Genomic DNA, 21,689 nt, shown 5'->3' on the forward strand with positions numbered 1-21,689 from the left:
CGCGGGATGACGTGACACATGATTGTTCCAAAAAGGTTTTGGGTGGATGATATACTTGTAACTGCTTATGTCATCAATCGCATGCCCTCCAAAGTGCTGAACTACATGGCCCCTCATCAGTTATTGTACCCTCAGTCCCCTTTATTTTCTATTCCCATGAGAGTCTTTGGTTGTCGTGCCTTTGCCTATGATTTGTCTCCAACTCAAGGTAAGTTAGACCCTCGGTCCATTCCTTGTATCTTTCTAGGGTATCCTTCCTCTCAAAAAGGGTATCGGTGCTTTGATCCCATTAGTCATAAGTTTTTTGTGTCTATGGATGTGTCCTTCTTTGAGTCTAAGACATTCTTCCCCGCTTCTCCTCAGGGGGAGAGTAGTAGTGTGGAAGAGGAGAAGCATGTTCAAATTCGCCAAGTATCTATTCCTTCTATTTCAGACCTTGCTCCCTTTGGTGTCTTCCAACGTACACTTCGTATACTACTCTTACCTTCTGCTCTTTTTCTTCCTGCTCTTGCCGCCCCACCCTTTTTGATCTCCAGTTCTTGGATTGGATCAAGATTGGATTTTGATATTGTTTCTTGCCAGAAGAAACAATCTAGAAGCGGTGCTCACTGTCCTATTCGATTCTTGCTGAAGAATCACTAGTTCTTGGTGATGAACTACCTACTAATCCTGCCTCAACCCAATCTGTGTCATCTTCAGTGGAGAGAGGATTTGGTATTCTCTTTGGGCGTGAACACCTACGTTGGGAGGAGCATTCTTGAGTGGATTCCATATCAAGTATATCCCTCCCTTATTTTGGTTTCAAATTTGGTCTGATTTGGTTATAAGAACGAACCTTGAAAATGCAATTTTCTAAATTGGGAATAGGATTTATGGATGAGAGTAAAAAAAAAAATTTAATTTCGCCCAACCTTCCTTAACGGTCGGTTTGGTTAACCGCTGTTTTTTTTGTTGATTAACCGAAAACTGAACTGACCCTTCAGTTTTTCAAAAATTCCAAACCGAAATCAAACCGATTAGTTCAGTTTTTTGATTTTTTGGTTTTTCAGGAACACCCCTAGAATATAGGTGTCAATGAACCAAGTTTGGGTTAGAACCAATCTAAATTAAAGAAAATTTATAGTTCAGACATTGAATTGGACCAGTCCAAAATATTTATTGGATTGGATTGGACCTGGTCCATTTGTAATGGACTCACATTGTACTAGATCGGATTGGAAAAAATCTAGTCCAGTTGACACCCCTAACTGGCGTCACCTTGACAATTATGGGTGAGAACTTGATTTTGCTTTTTTTGCATCCTTTACAAAATGTCCTTATGACTAAACCTGTTCATGGGCCAGGCTACAGGCCCAACTTTACATTTTCTCAGGTTCAGGCCCATTAGAATTTTGACAAAAGTCAAGTTTGAGCCCGACCCATGAACAGATCTACTTATGGCTAAATACTTCTTTTTTGATCATACGTAAATTAAAGATGTGAAGTTATGGCAAGTTTATTGAAACCTAATTACAATACTTATTATTTAAGGGGCATTCGCTAGTATGTATGATTTTGTTTTTTAGAATAAAAACAACTGCCATCGGCAAAACCATATTGCTTTTTTACTGATTTGGTACGTAGTTGATTTTGCTTTGAAAACAAAACCGTCTATATGGGTGAAGACCCCTTTATTAATTTGTGAATCCTTTTCACTCTACCACAAAGGATAAGTAATTTTGAATATGGCAGCTGAAAATTTACCACTGATTGGCAAACCTATCCATATGAAGAATAATTTGCCATGGATACCTGATGTGTTTGGTTTGATAGAATATAAGGCTGCCTTTGGCATTCTTTATTTTAAGGATTTATCTCCTTTTTGCAGTTAAAAACTCAATTTTCATAAAGATATTTTAATTGCAAAAAATAGATAAGTACTTAAAATAAGGAATGCTAAATGCAGCTTAAGAGTGTTTCAAAATCCAATACTTGACAGAAAAAGTAAGAATTGTTATACACAAGTAGATTAGTAATACAGGAATTCAGGCATGAAAAAAAAAGGAAAATGACTATGTTGTTCAGTTGTGGAAAAATCTTGTTTGCATCCATTACAATGTTTTAGGAAATCAACATATGCCCTCCAAAATGGCCATTGCAATTTTCACTGAAATTAAGCTTAGTTAAAACAAGCTCCATGATATATTTGAACCAGCTTGAATATAATAGTCCTTACTCCAAAGCACTTGGATGTCTTATTTGGTCTCTGGATAGTGTTTGGGTATATAGTTAATTAGACCTAAATTGCCTTAATTATGCCTCAACTTAGCCATGCAAGTGAGCTTGGGCTCAGATAGCTAGCCATGAGCCTGGCCACGAATGTAACCATAATTGGCCCAATTGGTTTGGTCAATTTGAGCCCATCGGATCAGACTTAACCCATTGACAGTCCTATCGTGGGTCAAATCAAACTGTTTTAGTATAAAAATCAGATCAGAGCAGAGCAGATCATTTTATTACCGTCTACTCCCATTTTTAATACGATTTGGATCATTCTATTGGGTTTTGGCCTAATTAGAGAGCCCAAATAGCATGCATATGGGAATAAAATAGGATTGATGTATTCGTGGCAGTCTCTCCATTTAGAAAATGGTATCCGCACGTATAATATGTTTGAGTTATAAAGCGAGCGTGCGAAGTCCATTGCATGGTATTATTCGTGTAACATCATCTGAACGTGCCGCTGGAGTTTCTACCTTCCCGGTTCCCCCCACCCTCCCCCAGTCCCCTGTAAAGATTCTCTGCTGCAACGATTTCTCCCTTTTGCTGATCCCCCTCTCTGTCGCCTCTCTCTCCTCCCTATCTCCACGGTTTTCCTACCGCCCTCTCTCTCTCTTCTCCTGCTCGCAATACGTCTTTTCCTTCCCTCTTCTTTGCAGTGACGCGAGCCGTTTCCCTCTTATGCTACTCTCCCTAAAAAGCCTCACCAACATGTGCTCCTGAGTGAAGGCAACCAAGTATTTGGGGAGCAGTTCTCAAGACAACGAAGCTGCTGGATGGGGAGCAGTTCTCACATGAAAATCATTGTAAGGGCCTCATGTTATGGATTTCGTAAGACTTGAATTAAGTCTCAGAAAAACAAAATCAAAACAGGTTCGTTGAGGCTTGATCTCTTACCAATTGATTCAGCTACATATCTTACATTCTCACTCAAAGATTTAATGTCGAGGCTTGATCTCTTATTCCAGTTCATTCTTCCTTATGTCCTTTAAGATGGATTTCATACAACATATGAAATCCTAAAAGATACGTGAGCTGGATTCATTTTGAACGTGTGAATTTGTAAATGGTTTAAATTTATTGATCTTATTCATCTAATATGTTATTTATTGTGGGTTTAACTTTCTATTATCAACTTGGATTTTTTTTCCTTAATAGATTCTATTTATTGTTATTTGTTGATAGTATTATCATTGTTACCTAAAAGATATGTGCTATGAGTTCCAAAGTTGCTTAATTTTTGTTTACCAATTCCTTTAAATCATATCCTGTATAGCACCATGGGATATCCTCCTCCTCATGCAAGGAATTAAATCATATCCTGTTTAAATCTCTATAACATTGCTGAAATGGTTGATTGAATTGATATTAATTTTGAATTGCATGCATTTGAATAATATATATAAAAGAAATGGAGAGAAAGATTGAATCCTAAACTTCAAATTTTAGTTAAAATGTCATTCTAATAATTCTCAATAAATATAAACTTCTGCTATAAACTAAATTATCCATGGATATGCTTCGGTCAATAGATGGTCTCCTAATAATACACGACCTAAAAGCATATTGGAGGTGCAAGGAGCCTTATACACGGTATGGTTTGAATGGAAGATGTAAAGATAGAGACTCAGAAGGCAAAGCCCAATGAGATACTTCCTAGAAGCCAAGCTGTTGGTAATGCTTCAACACTTTAAAACCATTAAAAAAACAGAGGAAAAAAAATGCTTTTACGTCTGTAATTGCTTCTTCTTCATGGTGGAACAGAGTGGGCAAGGATGGTTCATCTCCCATTCACGAGTTTGTATCACAATTTTATAATTAATGAAGTCCGAAATATACTCTTTTTGTATAAATTCATTATAATTATAAATATCACAATTTTATACTTTTGTTTTAGGCCAATTGAAATATAATGGAGCCCTCCGCTAGTCTATATATATTTAATACTAAATGGTGTTATACTTGTTACACTATAAACTATTCGATCGTGTTGGTCGAATACTTTCTACCTCCCCCACCCTCCCTCCCTTGTGGCCCTGTCCCCTAATGTTTCTTCTTTTGCTATCTTACTCTCTCCGCTGCCTCCCTTCCCTCTTCTCATCTCCTCACCAGAAACCTGTTATCGACGGTAGGAGCACGGTAGTCGAATTCATGTGTTTTGGTTCTCTATTAACGGAAAATGAATTCCTCTCTTTGATTTTGGGAAGGATAGTTGGCATTGATGAGGGTGAATCCGGGTCTATCTTCGCATTCGGCAAACTCAGAAAAAAAGCCGTGAGTTCTCTGTTGAAGCCTTTGAACTTTGCCAATGAGAGAATTCTGAAGGGTCACTGGGGAGAGGCCAAAATTAGGCTAATGGCGAATGTGGGTTTTCGGAGGCTTGATTTACATGTTTAGGAGCGGATATTGAACTCCTGCAGAAAGGTTCTTAGTGACTCAGGTTTCCAGTTTCGGGATAACTGGGCTTCTGTTATCACAGGTAACGGTTTGGGCTTTCGACCTTCTTGCAATTTCATGCGACTCCTGATGGTTCTCAGTCACTCAGGCTTCCAGTTTCGGGATAACTAGGTTTCCGTCATCACAAGTAACGATTTGGGCTTTCAAACTTTTTGCAATTTCATGCAATTGAAAATTTACTCTTTTATCAAAATTTGTACCTGTACTACTCTGGGCCTTCTTTCTTTTCATCTTGCAACCTAGGTAAGACCAGTTACAATTTACACAAGCAACGCTGTACTTGGTATTTTAATCTGTGTGTCAGAATTTTCTTGCTTTAAACATGGGAGGTTATTAGCTTGGGTGCCTGTAAACAGGCTTGCGTTCGATCGAGATAGAGGGAAGTGATTAGGGAGGTTGTGAATTAAGATAGATACTTTATTATCAGTTTCTCTTGGTCTCAGCTACAAATGCTTTTACATGGTATAACTTGCTCAGAGATAGAAGCCCCTTCTTCAATAAGTTGTTAATATAACCCATTTTTATTCATCTGGAGAGATATGTGGAAAAAACCAGTCTCTTGTTGGCTGATTAGGTGAATTGTGAATAGATATCATATTATACTTTTGCACCGTATATCAATTAAATCTGACAATTAACAGGTTGGTGTCCTAATCCTGTGTTTTAGCATTACGGCAATATAAATTCTTGAAATCTGAGATGCTAGATTATCTTTTATATCAGAATTATATTATTTATTCTCTTTATGCATTGATGTGAATTTGATTAATACTAATAAGTGACCAGATGGGGTGCTGTAGTCATCCAATAAAGGAACCTTACTGACCCGCTCCTTGTATTCTGTTTCTATCTTCCAAACCAATGACAGAAATGGGATTGATATGAAGATCATACTACAATTAGATCTCTTTTATTCTTCCCATCAACTTGCAGTTGCTTGCCCCGTTAATTCCATTGCTGAAGAAAACAACTGTCACTATGGTGTTTAGTTACATATGGCTTATACCAAGTTTAACAATTAAATCAAAGAGGAGACAATATACACAAGAAAACAAGTAATTTTGGGCTTCTCTGTACTTGATCATAATTGACCACTTGAAACTGAGGACTGGAGAAGTTGAAGATGCCAGAGTTCTCGAACCATCTAGAATGTAGAGGGTCTAGAATATCCTCTTTGGAGTTTCTGAAGTGTATGAGTGTGAAGTAGGTTGTAGGAGCCCTTTTGTATTGTGTGCCATATTGATATCATCTGTTTATGCCTGATAGGAATTTTTTGATGTACGTCTTAGAGGAGATGGAATGGTAAAAATTGGGGCTGTCCACTAGTGAGATGGGGTGGGATTCAAAACTTGAACTTTCTTTTCTTTGTATTGGTTCCATATGACAATGATTTAGGGGAGAATGGGACTGCATAGGATTTGATCATAGGGAGAATGAACAAGGGAAAGAGGGCAAAGCAGAATTACAGAAAGAGGGGGCACACATAGGGGAAAAGAACTGGATCCCAGGATACTTAAATGATTTTTTAGGTGCTTATAATTCCATCTATTTTTTTCTTTTTTTGAAGGGATATGCAATTCTCACTAGATCAAGTAAATGAAAGAAACAAGGAGATGAGGAGGTTTTTATTGATTTTTTGATCTGTTTTGAACAATTTATCTCATGTTTATAGACACCATTTCGATGTCATTTAAAGAACTCCAGTTATTAGCTAATAGTTTACTGAGATTAAAAATTTGTTTAATCCCACGACATAACAGTTTTTTTTTGAGTTCGTTCTTTTATAGAGAGATCACTTGTAGTAATCCTGAATACCATCTAATCAACACTTCCATATTATCTAGCCACCAAGTTGGCATGAGTAACTTTTTAAGTTTTGGTGTACCTAGGTTGAAGTATAAAAAAAAAAAGGCTGAAGTTGACTAGTCAATTTGATTTCTCTTGCATTTATATACTTAACTGGATTGTTGATCAGAAAAATATATAGATACTTAACTGCACTGCATTTTTTTTCACTTTAAAATTGAGATGACACAACCAACCATATCGCCATTTGACAAAGTCAATACTTCTCAATTGTCATCCTAATAAAGAATCTAAATGTGAAAATATTAGCCTTCTATCTCAAGACACTAACCAATATTAACTTTCCATATAAACATAATTAAAATTATAAAGTTCACCATTTTATATTTTTATTCACGCTAATTAAAATAGTCGAGTGACAGGCACCCCTCCGCTAGTAACCAATTAATTCGTTTCTGGGTCTAAAATATGTAGTGTCTGCTTTAGTTTCGGAACCTTGATATTTCTAATTTCTTGTCAGTTGGGGACCGGTTTGTACCCTGTTCCGACCTAGACTAGACCCGATCTGTTGACACCCTTGGTCCAAAAATTTCTTAGACCGTAATTTTTTCATTTGGTATAAGATTTTCCAAACCAAACCGGGCCGGATCATGAACACTTCTGTGAGGCTGTGACCTGTCCATCAAACTATCATACGGGTCAATATGGGTCGATCATTCCATTCGGGTCAGCAGGATTGGGGGTTGGGTTGAGAGTACCCACCGGGTCGTCCCCGTCTGTCGGTTGCCGGTTGGGTAAATCGAGTTCGAACCTTTCCATCTTCACCACCGACGCCGCGTCTGTTCTATTCTTCGGTTCTTCCCCTACCTCAGACGCCTGCACGCCGCTATTGTTTTTCTTCTTCTGCTGAATCTCCTTCAGGCCAGGAGAAGATTGAACTCCCCCAAGTCGCCATATGCACTGTCAAATGTCCTAGAGAGGCCGTCACCATGAAGTTCGTCTAAGAATCATCCTCTGATACATGTAGAGACAGAACGAAAGCCTTTCTTGTCAATTAGGGTTGCGGCCTGTTAGAATTTAAAGGAGTCTCGAGCACTACATGCAATTGATCCAGGTATATTTTCCTACTTCCTTTTTTTCCCCTTTTCTGCCTGTTAGAAAGCTTCAAAACAGGCAATTTTTCCATTGTTCATAGAGCAGGATTAAGCTCTGGATAAGTACTCTCAGCCTTCCCTTTGAAGTTTGAATTTTTCATGGGTTGCTCAGAATCAAAAAAGTTGAATTTTAGAAAATAATCACGGAGGCCTGCTAAGGATGCTTTCCATTGTTTCCGTTTGTTTATGCAACCATTGACCCTGAATCATTAAAGCTATAGAAGGATATGATTCATTTCTGGAGCATATTTTTAGGGGAGCTGAAAAAGTACAGTTTAGCAAAATATTTTGGTCCCTGTCATCCAGTAGGTGTAATCTCATAAAATAAAGCTTGAAGCATGACACCAGTCCCCCACAATTAAACAATCACCCTTGAACCTTGGTCATTTGCTTCAAAAATTAAGGAACGAACCTTCTATTCACCACGCTCAAGTGTGATATCAGTTGTAAAATATATTATATATATTATTCATGTGACACACGGTCAAACTATTTGACCCGCAACCGGCAAGGGTTCCGGTTTTGTATCCGCTCCAAGTCTTACAATACTGCGGCAATCCATATTGGAAGCAATAACATATTAACATCTATCTAAGCTCCTGTTATTTCCAGGTATGAATCCCTATCTGTGACCCTTTTTTCCTTCTTCTGTGGTTAATAGAATCAAGGGATCACTGGGATTGCCTGGTCTTCACCAGAAATTAGAATTCTGTTACACGAATTGTTTGGTATTCTTCCACCACCCTTGCCTCTTCTAGTCCATGAGACCATGACTGTTGCAAGTGTAAGGTTTCAAGGAAGACAGTTTAAAGTTATGGTGCATATGCACTGATACTGTTCAATGAAAACGTGAATCATACTTGAACCATTTACTGCAGAACATTCATGGGGATCATGAAGATATACATAGCCTTTTACATGTAAAAGCATGTATTAGCCTTGGTTCTAGAATCATTTTATCACTTTATACTGCAATAGCAATGGCTGGGGTTCATAATATATAATGCATGACAACAGACTGGACACGTAAAAACTGGACACATAAAAACTAAATGCTTTTTTTATGAAGGAATGATACAAATCCAGAAAAAGAGAACTTAATTGAATATCCGAGGAGATAAAATGATGTCATTGATACTAATAATTCTTTTCCTAATCAATTTAAGCAAATTTTGTTAATCTCTTTTTCCCTTTACACCACTGCATGATAGTCCTATTCTATCACCCTTCCATTGATTAAATGGCTTGAAAGTAGCCTTAGATCCCTTCTTGTAATATTCTTTTATTACTGGTAGAGAGGCTGGGGGAAAAATAATCAAATTGCTTCTCCCTTTCTTGGATATTTAATACTTTGCTCTTATCTCTTTGTCAGTTCAGGGTTTAATAGTTTCCAAGGAGAAGATCATGGACCAACCCCTATTAATAGAGGGCTTATGTAGCCTTATTAACCAAAAATTCCTTGGATTTTAGACTACAACATTTTTTCTCAGTGCCACCTGTAATGAAATAATAATATGGTTTTCCATATCACTTCATAAAACAAGTTTACCACTTAAATAGGTCCACTTTCAGTTGTTAAGGAGGAAAAAGGAAAAGAGAAACAAGGTCTCTTTCTCACTCTCTCTGATTGGTAAGAGGAAACAAGGTTTCACGATTTTAAGAAATGAGTTTATTGTTTTCTTAAAAAACTGGAAACGGCTCAAGGTTGATCAGGAAATTATGGTTATGATTAAGCTATCCTATTGTCTTATTGGATATTTATGAGTATCATGTGAATGGATGGTTCTCTGCTTTTAGACAACATAGTGACTATTAAAATCTCTGACCAAATAGGTGGCTATTGGAGTTCAGAGCAGGTACAATTATAGTTTAAGTTTAAATATCTATATGCAAATAAGTGGTTAGAGGAACTACAGGGATTTAAAGGTGAAGTTTTAACTTAAATTAAGGGAATTGAAAGTGAGACCGGCTATTGATTAGATGTGATAAATGATAAACCAAGGATTCCACAAACCAAGAGTGGACAAGGATTGGTCCAATTATATGGGTGGACTGAAAGAAAAAAAAAATAGAATTTAGGGGATGAAGGGAAAAAAGATAAACAATGGTAAGATGGGTCAGGTCAGGTTGTATGGTGTATGGATGAACAGAGACAGGTAAACAAAAGGTTTTTGATGGGCTATTAAATGTCTTAATAAAATCCAGCTAAAAAGAATGGAGCCTAAAAGATAATACAAAGAAATAACTGTGACTAAAGAAAGCAAACCTAATAGCACTTATGATACCTGGATGTTGGTACAAGAGTGCCATATCATGTCAAATACTTATGACACCTGTACATTGGTACAAGAGTGCCATATCATGTCAGATACTTAAATTTTTAATGTAAGTTTCTTATCCGATACTGTATGTGGCCATATACCTGCCATGTGCAGGTAAAGAATGGAACCAGTACATGATAAGTTCCAAATAAGCCATACCTAGAAAGGAAGCAATTCTTTAGAGCTTTGGAGCAGTTTTGGTTCTTTAGTTAATTTTTCATTAAAGGATGTGATGGATTGATGGTCAGGAAAACCACATCTAGACAATTGTCATTGGAAGAATCAAAGTTTCTTATATAGGAACTAAGAAACACCGTTTTATTAGGTTGATTTTGTGCTGTTACAATACTTGTGCATGAATGTATTCATAGAGGACGGCAGAAAAAAAAGGGTGAAGGTCTGGATTCAGAGGAGGACACAATCATTATTGATGAAACACATGAAGTAGAGGCTCAGTTGATTTGGACAATGGTGAATACAGAGGAGAGGTAGAGGTGAGAAAAACTTTTACTTTATTTTTTATTGGAGGGGGGGGGGGTTGCAAGGCAAAAGTTTAAGGAGTTGGAAGAAAAATTCTGTGGGGCTTCAAAGGGCAAAGAGAAAATCAATTCAACTTCAATGAGTCTGAGGCTAGGATTAAAAGTGCTGTCAATCCAAGTAGTTTGAGGACATCCAAAGGTGCAAGGGATGGCTTTAAGAGGGTGGTAAGATGGCAGAAAGTCAGATATTTGAGAAGAATTTGGTCTTTGAACTAGAGAGGACAAATGCCAATGCTAAGGCTTCAAGGAACACTGAGATTAATCCTAATGCAGTAAGAAGATTCTGAAGTCAGAAAAAAAAAATCGGACTGTACAAGTCTCAAAAGTCTTATTTTGGGTCAGGCTGAATAAGAAGGTAAAGAAGACAGAGAGGGAACAAGAGAAGGAAAGAGGAAGAAGAGCATTTGGATACAATTGTGTAGTAGTTTTCCCTTGTTGGACTCTCTGATCTTTGGGCAAAGGGGCTTGTTTTTAGTGGCTGAGGCTGAGTTTGGAAGGTTGGGTGGATGGGGAATTTGTTTTTGCAAGGTGTGGGTGAGTAACACACTGGGTGTATGTGGTGGTTTTTTGTTTCTTTCAGGTTTGGGAGTTCTATTTTTGTTTCTTGGCTTTGGGGAGATTAATTTGAAGAATAGAGGAAGGATTGGGTTGAGGGTTTCTTTCTTAGTTTTTGGGCGTTTCCTTACCATCTGCATTGTAATCTTTTCTCTCTATTCTTAATAAAATTTCTTTTTTATTTACTTCCAAAAAAATTATGCATTTAGGTTGTAACTTTGCTGCTGTGCATGATTTTTATGCCATAAACTTTTAGGTTCTTAAAGTCAATCTTATCTTCTTATATACTATGTTTATGATCCTTATAGACATGTTCCAAGAGATCAATATTTAATTAATCTATTTATAGCTTTCCTGTGATATTTTATTCTTTTGTATTTATTATAAACGAGTCTTATTTTGATAATGAGATTCTATTATTCTAATGACTTCTCAGCCTTTATGTTCCTTTTAACTGCAACTCATGGAAGAAGACAAGAAGGATAATCAACAAGAAAGTTCATTTGCAGAAATAAGTGGTGGCAAAGATACAGGTAATAATTCCAACTTCTCATTTTATGTACAATATCTTGTTGTACATCTCTGTGACAAGGGCACTGTATTTCGAGATCACAAGATTGTTTTCTCCTTTGTACTTATCTTCAATCTCTCTGTTACTATATATATACTTTTTCTGGTTTTTCTTTTAATTTTATCTATCTCTCATTAAACAAATTGAAAATCAATGTTACTATATTTGTTCTGTACTTCTATGTACTGTACTTATTGCCTTAATTAATGAAATCTTTGAGTTATTGATAAAAAAAGTTGCAAATCAAGCACATCTCCCTACAATAACCTTTAATTGTGGTCTGGAGAAAATGTTGCAAAAAAAAAAAAAAATGCACACAATCCATTATACTAAATGTTGGCCTTCAGTCTCTGTTGCAGAAGATCTTGTTAAGGAGAGGAGTTCAGATCAAAGAGAGGCTCTGCCAGGGGAGCCTTCTTGTGTTATTTGTGGCCGCTATGGTGAATATATATGTGATGAGACTGATGATGACATTTGCAGCATGGAATGCAAACAGGTTCTGCTTCTTAGGCTTGCTAAATCCCAGAAGCCATTAGATCGTCCACCTGCTGTGAGGTTACCCACTACTGATGAATGCTTTTATGTTAGAGATGGTGTTAATGAGACAGAGTATCAATGTTTATCTAGCTATCAGATTGAATCACTAAGAAGGAAAATTGAGATCAAAGTGAAGGGAGAGTCTGTTCCACCACCCATCTTGTCATTCTCTTCTTGCAATCTCCCGGAGAAGATCCAACATAATTTAGAACTTGCAGGATATGAAATACCCACACCTGTTCAAATGCAAGCAATTCCAGCTGCTTTAATTGGAAAAAATTTGCTTGTTTCAGCAGATACAGGCTCTGGAAAAACAGCTTCCTTTTTGGTTCCTATCATCTCTCGCTGTGCAAATTTTCGTCTCAAGTACCCCTCAGACCAGAAAAGGCCCTTAGCAATGGTTATGGAACCAACTAGAGAGCTTTGTGTGCAAGTGGAAGAACAAGCAAAGCTTCTTGGAAAGGGTCTGCCCTTTAAAACTGCCCTAGTAGTTGGTGGTGATGCCATGGCTAAACAAATCTACCGCATCCAGCAAGGGGTGGAATTGATTGTTGGAACTCCTGGTAGGCTTATAGATCTTTTAACAAAGCATGACATTGAACTGGATGAGGTTTCAGTTCTGGTTTTGGATGAGGTGGACTGTATGCTTCAAAGGGGCTTCCGGGATCAGGTAATGCAGGTTTTTCAGGCACTGACACAACCCCAGGTACTAATGTACTCTGCAACAATCCCTCCAGAGGTAGAGAAGATGGCCAACTCGATTGCAAAAGATCTGGTCTTTGTCTCTGCTGGAAAGCCAAACAGACCAAATGAATCTGTGAAGCAGGTAGTCATCTGGGTGGAGTCAAAACAGAAAAAGCAAAAGCTCTTTGACATATTGATGAGTAAGCAGCATTTTATGCCACCTGTTGTTGTTTTTGTGGCTTCAAGGCTGGGGGCTGATCTCCTGTCTGAAGCAATCACGGTAACTACTGGGATTAGAGCTCTATCAATCCATGGTGAGAAGCCAATGAAGGAGAGAAGGGAGACCCTGAAGTTGTTCTTAACAGGTGAGGTGTCCGTGATTGTTGCAACGGGTGTTCTGGGACGAGGAGTTGATCTCTTGAGAGTCAAGCAGGTTATTGTGTTTGACATGCCAAATTCAATGAAGGAGTATGTACATCAGATAGGAAGGTCATCCAGATTGGGAGAGGAGGGGACAGCAATTGTGTTTGTTAATGAGGAAAACAAAAATTTGTTCAGGGAGTTGGTTGAGGTTCTGCGATCATCTGGAGCTGCAGTTCCTCGAGAACTTGCTAATTCACGGTATACCATGGCTTCTTATTCTGCTGGCAGAGCCCTGAAGAAAAGGAAGCATGGTTAAGTGTCATCCACTCTTTGTTCACTAACTTGTCATTCCCAGTAGTGTCAAGTACAGTTTGTGATGACAGTGATTTGTGGGCAATGAGAAGCTCAGACAAGAGTATACTGAAAAGCTATTGCACCATCTTAATGGTTGAGATGTGAAGTATACCTTTTTAATGGAAGTACAAATATATGGCATAGGGACCAAATGCTATTTGCAATGTCTAGGGGTGAGAAGATCAGCTTTGTCAGGGACCTCCATCAAGTTACACCAGAAAGCCAACAGCCCATGTCAATAATTGAAGCTTCATCGTCTGTCTACCACGAGAAATATACATTATTTTGTGGTTACTGCCACCCTTTCTGGCACAGCCTTTGACTAAAGGTGTTTTTGTTTGCATTGCACCGATCTCTGAAGTCTGAAAAAAAATTTAACTTCTCTGAGGTGGGTTATTCTTGATAATTAATATACCTTCTGAATAAGACCACTGAAGATGGAGTATTCTTGAGTTACAGCCCTGTAATGAAGGTTTATTTTCAGTTTGAGTAGTGTACCTTTTCTCAGTTTGTCAACTTGACAAACAAAGTTCTTGTATTGTACCTCTTTTTCAGTTTAATGAAAAATTTTCTACTGATATTTCAAAAAAAAAAAAAAAAACACTGAAGATGGAAAATGCCTCTTAGTGACTCAATGACCTGCTTATCTCTAAACACGGACAGCGATTCTTTAGATACTGTTTTTTCCAAAAATAACCTCACATGATTTGAATCTTTAAACCTTTTCTCCTATTTACTTTTGTTCCATCAAAATCCTCCTCTTCACAAATGGCAGGCAGCATCCATTGGATTGAATGTTTTTTTGTTCAGCCTCTTCCTAAGTACAGGCACCACAGCTACCACCATGACTTCAACATTTCTTCTTTTCAAACTCTTCTTTTTCTGAGCATTCTAAGTTTCTGTTGGACTTTTGTTGAAGCAAGTATATGCTTCTTCTTAAGAGTTTTTCATCCATCTTCAGTTTTCTTTTCTTAGAAATCTGTTATAGTTATTTGTAGCTTTATCTTCTTGAGACTGTTATGATCAGTTTTGGGTTGTTTTATCTGAAGGTACTTTGCCTTTTATATGCTTTCTTTCTATTTTCTGCTACATAATTGTAAAATCTTATGTCTCTCTTACGGGTGTACTAACACTGGTTGTTGCACCTCATACATATCCTTAACCAGGTCCACATACCTTTTTGAAACTCCTTTATTTTCTAAAATCCACCTTATTATCTATCATATGCTTTCTCTAGATCAATGAATACCATATGAAGATCTCTCTTCTTCATATGAAGATCAAACCTGAGTAGATTCTCCGTACAAAATCTGCAATTGAGCACCTGCTGAATACATGAGGGAATTTTTTTTATCAGAAGAAAATATGTTCATTTATTATATTCAATTAGAGGATTAAATAATACAGCTTGATGACAAGAAAGTCATCCCCAATTTTCAAGCCTCCATTACATAGAAGCCCAAAACAGTTGCTGCATCATAACCCCATGTTTGGCAAGGGAATCAGCTAACCCATTTGCACTTCTTCTAATCCATTTAAGTTCTGCCTCTATGTCCCTAACAATCTGTTATATTTCTCATATCACTTGTTTGAGAGTCCAGGGGGTACATTTTTTGTAGTTTGCCCATGAGATAACTATTTTTGAGTCCCCTTCCACCTCAACCCGTCTGAAACTCAGCTGCTTTGCTAACCGGAGTCCTTGTAGTAGTGCCAACAGTTAAGCCTTCAAGGAATTTCCTATACCCATTGGCTTTCCAAACCACCCAACGAATTGCTGGTTTAGTGGCTCTCTAGAGCAACTTCCCTCTTTTCTTTGATTGCCACAAGAAGTTAACAATCCCACGACATCTTGGGGGGGATCCCACCTGCACCCAAAAGGAGAACAGAAAGACTCCCAAATTCGATGCACAAAGGGATAGGAGATTAATAAATGAGATAGAACCTTACCATTGCACCTACACAAGAAACACCAGTAAGGAGAAAGGTAGGCATAAGGCCTTCTTCTCTGTAGCATGTCACAAGTATTTACCTTGCTGAGGAAAATTTCCCAGCAAAAAGCTTGGATTGTAGGTGAAATAGGCTTACACCAAATTGCATTCATCAGGAAGTTCACCCCTTGAGGGTTTGGCAATGCAGGGATTTTAAAAAAGGAGGAACAAGTGAAGAGACTATCTGGTGAAGCTGTTCAAATTCTAGAGTCCTCAAGGGAAGAGTCTAGGAACACTTGCCCTAAAGATTCAAGTGGATGGACCAAGAATGGGTATTCAAAGTTCCTTAACCCTCATCTAAAGCCCAATTCTCAGTTTAAGCTAGTTGGGGAGGGTGTTACCAGTCTAGACACAGTTTCACCCTTGAAAGTACAAAGAGTAAAGAGTTCTGGATATTGGTCTTTGAGTGGAGTCTCCCTAACCACAAGTCTTCCCAGAACCGTATTTTATCACCCCTTCCCACATCGAACTTGATGGAATTAAGAAAGATTGGGTGACTTCGTGAATAGCTTTTCAAGGAGAAGCTGAAGAGGAATGAATAACAAGTTTTGGCATCCCAGCCATTGCTTTCCAGCCAATGAATGCTTTCTATAACCTTGTGCCATAGCCTGTCTCTTTCAAAAGGGAATCGCGATAACCACTTACCTAGTAGAACAGTACTTGTAAAGGCAATGTTTCCCAGCCCAGGCCCCCTTTTTTCCTTAGATTTGCTAACTTGTTCCCATTTTACTATGTGGTCCTTTTCTTCACCTAGTTCCTAGTAGGGGTGAGGAAAAAAAAAACCGAAAAACCGAACTGACCAAAACCGAATTGGTCGTTCAGTTTCGGTTCGGTATTTTTAAAAAACTGAAGGTACTGATTCAGTTTCGGTTAACCAATACAAAAAACTGGCGGTTAACCGAACCGATCGGTATACATATATTTCTATATATTTTATATATATTTTTTATATATTATAAATTAATAAATATGCATTATATATGTAAATATATATTTATAATATATGATTTATTATTTATTATTTAATATATAATATTTTATATATTTATAATTTTTTATTATATTTTTATAATATATATTGTAAAAATTAAAAAACCAAAAAATTGACAAACTAAAGTAACAGTTAACTGAACCAGTCAACCGATAGGTTTCGGTTACTGATTTTCCAAAAACCAATACTACTGATTCAGTTACAAAATATGCCTCGTGGTTCGGTTAACCGAACCGTGAGCACCCCTAGTTCCCAGAGGAAGTCCCTCATGTATTTCTCAAGTTGCCCTACTATCCTAGTTGGGATATTGAAAGTGGATAGGAGGTGGGAAGGTCAGCTATTGTGGCTCTAATCAATGCGATTCTTCAGCCCAAAGAGATGTAGTTCTGTTTCCAAAGGTCTAGTTTCCTAGAAAACCTCTCCACTACTGGCTTCTAAAATCCGTCGGTCCTAGGGTTCCCTCCCAAAGGCAAGCCTAAGTAAGTCATAAGCCATTTTCTAACCTCACATCTCAATAGATCAGCAAACCTCAGAAGCTCCCTCTCTTCCAATCAAGGTTCTAAATATCGAAATGTATCAGGGCGTATCGGCCAATACGTATAATATTGGTAACCCTTTGATACACCCCTATAGTGGGTGTTTTGGGGTCTAACCTGGTTCAGGGGGTAGATGGACCTTAAACCGACCCCCCTGAGCCAGTTTGAAAAGAAAAAAAAAAAACTAAAAAAAAAAGTAAAGGCACAGCTTGACATAGTCCGATACACCCCAACTGGCATATCGACCTGTATCAATATTTAAAACCTTGCTTCCAAGTTGATTCCTACATTTCCACTTTCACTCCAGTTAATCCTTAATCCACTCAGACCCACATGGTTATCAATCAGATGCTTCAAGTTTCTCATCAATTCTAGATTAACATTTTTTTTTATCAATAACAGCACTTTTGTTAAAATAGATATGTAAGATACAACCATAATGGAGGGGTAAAATGTCTTAACCCTCCCTTTCAAACCCGAAAAAACATATTACAAAATAGCCCAAAACAAATTAGATCTTCGCATCCCTTGTTTAGCCATGGAGTTGGCACTCCTCTTAGCCCATTGAAACCTTGTAGTCATGTTCTGAGTTAGTTGCTTGATTTTCTTTCTTTCATTTGAGAACTTCCACATGCTGGACTCTTCCCTTTGCAACCATCTAACAGTCAGTTGGGAATCTCCTTCCACCAGCAACTTGCTAATATTCAGCTGCTTAGCCCTTTTAACTCCTACAACTGCCAGGATTTCAGCTCTCAAAGAATACCCCCAGCCTATAGGTCCTGAGAACATAGCAATAATTCGCCCTTCTTCGTTTCTGAAAATACCACCTATGCCTGAAGGGCCCGGATTTCCTTCACTACTACCATCAAAATTCAATTTGATGAAACCCAAGTCTGGTGGAGTCCAAACAGGTCTGATATCACTAGACATAGGAGCTGACCGAGCCACTTCTTCCCAGTTTCTAATGATGTCTCCTACTGAATAGGCTTCAAAAAGCTTTAAAGACTTGACCCAGTGGGCCACCCTGACATATACAAGTTCTATGAGGGCTTCCCTGTTTTTTTCTTTTTCATGAAATAATCTTTGATTTCTTTCTTCCTAGACTGTCCAGCAAACAGCAGCTCTAACACATCTCCACAAGATTTTACCTCTCTTCTTTAGACCCCTCACTGGAGTGGAGCTGAACAAGCTTTACACACTTGAAGGGGAGGGCCACCTGCAACCAAATAAAGAAAAGAACCAGCACCAAATATCTGAAACAAAAGGGCAAGAGACAAGCAAGTGATAACAGCTTTCACCATTCTTCTTACATAAGATGCACCAATTAGGTCTTTTCTTTTGAAATAGGTCACAAATGTTACACTTTTCTAGGATTGCTTCCCAACAAAAAGCACCTACCCTAGGAGGGATGGGGCTACCCCAAACTTCCCGGACTAGAAAAGGAGGCCCAGGTACCGGACTAGACCGTGTCAATGCTTTGAAGAAGTAAGAACAGGAGAAGATACCCGAGGAAACAAGAGACCACACATGCACCCATGTGTGGAGATTAGACCAGGTGAAACTGTTATGTGAAAGATTCAATTTCTTTAGCTCAAAAGCATTAATGAACTCATTGAACTTCCTCATGCTGGTAGTGCTCCTTTGTCTCACCTTGTTGCTCTCTTCAGTGAACCTTATCGCATTGAAATCCCCTTCCACACACCATGGTCCCTCCTACAGACCTCTAATATCTCCCAGTTCCTCCCAAAGCTCCTTCCTTTGTTTGTAATCATTGGGACCATAAACATTGGTAAGGACCTACTCAAACCCATCTGACACCTGCTTAAATTTGATAGAAATTGAGAACCTTCCCACTAATTCTTCCACTACTTCATCCTTCCACAAAGTAATTAACCCTCCAGATGAGCCCCTACCCACCTCAATCTGTTCACTCTCCACACACTTCTAGCCCACCTTTTGTCAAATGTCATAAGTTTAGATTCCTGAATTAAAACAATGTCTGGATTTTCTTTCTTTAAAACTTCCTTTATTAAAGTTCTTTTCCTTACACCCCCCAATCCTCTCACATTCCAGCTTACAATCTTCATTCCTTCCACAGCTCTGCCCAGCCCCACTCCCTTTCCTTCTAGTAACCTCTTTTTCTTCCCCTCCCTTTCCTCACTCTAGCCTCTTTGCCCACATCCATTTCCAACTTCAATTTCTCAGCTTCACCTAGCCTTCTCTTCCTCCTATTCCCACCATCTTTTTCAGCCCATAAATACCCTTTCAGCTCGTTCAGGTCTCTCACCTTACAACCTAACTTTTCTAGATATTCAGCTAATGATTCCACTCTTGTGATAAACTTCTTGTGATACCCTTTCAGCTCGTTTAGGTCTCTCACCTTACAACAGGAAGTTGGCTTAAGAGCTAATAGAATGTTATTCTGTGCAGATTTTATTTGTTAAGACCTAGATTTTTTTTCTTCTTTCTTTTTGCCAATGCAATTTTGTTTGCACTGATGTAAAAATATGAGAGTGCATATGATTTGAGTGCAAATTATGATTTATTTCTGTTTCAGATTTTGCCTCATCTTATCTGTTTACATCCATGTCATTGAGTTGATTCAAATTTTTTCATTCATGAATTTGAAGCTAGGCAGTTTGAGTTCACCCATCAGTTTTCCAACTTCTGTGTCTATTTGTGCATCCTTGTGTTACCATCGTTATAGACCATTCTTTGTTGGCTTTTGAGGGTGAATGATGCAGATTGTGTTAATGAATACTTTCAAGATGGGGGAAACAAAACTCACCAGACAATCACATCTACAAGGGCTACAAGGCAGTTTTGGACTCCAAATCCACTGAAGAGACCCTGGTAATTAATCTTTCTCACTATTGTCTGGTTTTAATTACCATTTCAATTGAACAATGCCTAAAATGCCCAGGACAAGAAACCATATGTGTATGAACATGAAAGAGATTCTTCTTCATATGAAGAGTTACAAAGACGATGTCTCAGGGAAGGTTGAAAAGCTGATGAAAAGAAGCATTCTCATTTGAGCAATATCAAGGGAAGTGACCGAGTTTACAAAATAGAAGTTCATAAATCAGGGACTGCCAATGTAATTGCATCTCACGCGAGAGCAATTCAATGGTGTGAGTAGATTGAGAATCTTCCTGTGACTGTGATTGAACTGTAGCGTTCGCATGTAAACATGCAGCGTAGCTCGAACGTGTGACGTCTTTGCACTATCCAGCGATCTACAGGTAAAATGGGATATTTCACTGCATGCGTGACATGTGCCACTAACTGCAATCATCCTGCTAACATTTTTTGTCCTTTCATCTCTCTTCTTCTGTTCTTATCTAATGGATGAATGACGCTTGGATCAAGTGGAAAGAAAGAAAGAAATAAGTTATTGAAAAGACAAAGTAAAAAGCTTCTAAAACTAAAATAAGCCTGGATCTCAGTCTCCAAAAATCGAGCCCTCTTTCTCTCTCTCTTTCAAGCCCTCTCTTTCTCTCTCTCTCTCAAGCCCACTTCCTCCGACATTTCTAACCTTCCTCAAGCCCATTTCGTCACCCTTGTTTGCCATTAGAGATCTAGCCTTATATTTACAGGCTTTGGTTTTTGGATTAGAGGCTTTTTTCTCCCTCTTGACGCTTTGATTTTTGTTGTTGCAGGCCTTGAACCGTTGGAAGTTCCGTTCAACATCAACATTGGAAGTTTATTTCAGTGTCTTGCTGAGTTGGTCGGAGTGGTGTTAGGCGGGTCAATTGGATTTGTCCTTTCTTTTTTATTTTTGGTTATTTTTGTAGCAACATCAATGATGGTTGGTGTTGTTGACTTGCAGGTTTGAGGTTTGTGCGTTTTTATTCAATGAGGGGTTTGGTTAGATGTGCCTTGGGAGGATTTTAATTATGATGGTCTTGTTGGCTGTATGAGTGGTGAGACCATGCATGGGAAGATTAAGCTTTTCCCTTTCTATCATGTTCATCTTGTTTTTTCTTTGTTCTCTTGGGTTGCTTCTTAGTAGTGGTCAAACCCTGCCCACCATGCACCCATCCACTCCTTTTCTCTCCTCACTAGACGCTACCAAAGCTACCTTCCTCTCCTTTTCATTTCTATATTTTCACCACATCAAATATGTTCTGATCTTGCAGCAATATGTTCAAGTTCTTCATCTTAACCAGCAACCATGCAATCAAGAATTAGAGAGTACATAGGTGTACGTTTGGCGTTGGAACAATGCCGGAGGCCTACTGGATAATCTTTGACAATGGAAAAAACACATTTAGTGATGAAAAATGTCATGATGAATTTCTTTTTCTCTTAAATAGAATTTTCATGATTTATTCTCTTAAATAGAATTTGTTTTAAGATTTTTATTACAAACAGACTCCCAACTTGTCATTTTTTTTTGTATTGAATACTTTTTAGACCAATCTCTCTTTCAAGCATCAACCATCAATACTCTACACCTCTCTATCTCCTCTTTTTTTAGGTATACTTTCTCTCCTCCTCTCAATTAAAATTATTTATTTATTTATTTATTTATTTTATACAATTAAGTTAAAATAAATAGTTAGTTAAAT

At 38.0% G+C, this 21,689-nt stretch overlaps 1 protein-coding gene across 23 annotated transcripts; it reads left to right on the forward strand.

Annotated features, from left to right (window-relative positions):
• Window positions 1-2,769: 2,769 nt before the first annotated feature.
• Window positions 2,770-21,489, forward strand: LOC148863988 (P-loop containing nucleoside triphosphate hydrolases superfamily protein). 23 transcript variants are annotated; one of them, XR_016110450.1, is made up of 7 exons: window positions 4,247-4,843; window positions 11,528-11,624; window positions 12,010-13,988; window positions 19,860-19,968; window positions 20,039-20,360; window positions 20,778-20,865; window positions 20,948-21,489. XR_016110450.1 is itself a non-coding variant. In XM_088980122.1 (3 exons), the coding sequence occupies exons 2-3, from the start codon at window positions 11,555-11,557 to the stop codon at window positions 13,560-13,562; spliced, it is 1,623 nt and encodes a 540-aa protein (XP_088836248.1). In that variant the 5' UTR covers window positions 2,770-3,132; window positions 11,528-11,554; the 3' UTR covers window positions 13,563-14,140. The 23 variants fall into 23 exon arrangements, 9 of the variants coding, with proteins under 9 accessions (XP_088836248.1, XP_088836252.1, XP_088836245.1 ...); XR_016110449.1 differs by having other exon boundaries at window positions 20,778-20,861; XR_016110458.1 differs by lacking the exon at window positions 4,247-4,843 and adding an exon at window positions 7,353-7,636 and having other exon boundaries at window positions 12,022-13,988; window positions 20,778-20,861.
• The last annotated feature ends 200 nt before the right edge of the window (window positions 21,490-21,689 follow it).

Source organism: Nelumbo lutea, chromosome 3 (genome assembly GCF_056320005.1).
Source record: "Nelumbo lutea isolate HS-2025 chromosome 3, American lotus-T2T, whole genome shotgun sequence".
NCBI classification, from domain to species: domain Eukaryota; kingdom Viridiplantae; phylum Streptophyta; class Magnoliopsida; order Proteales; family Nelumbonaceae; genus Nelumbo; species Nelumbo lutea.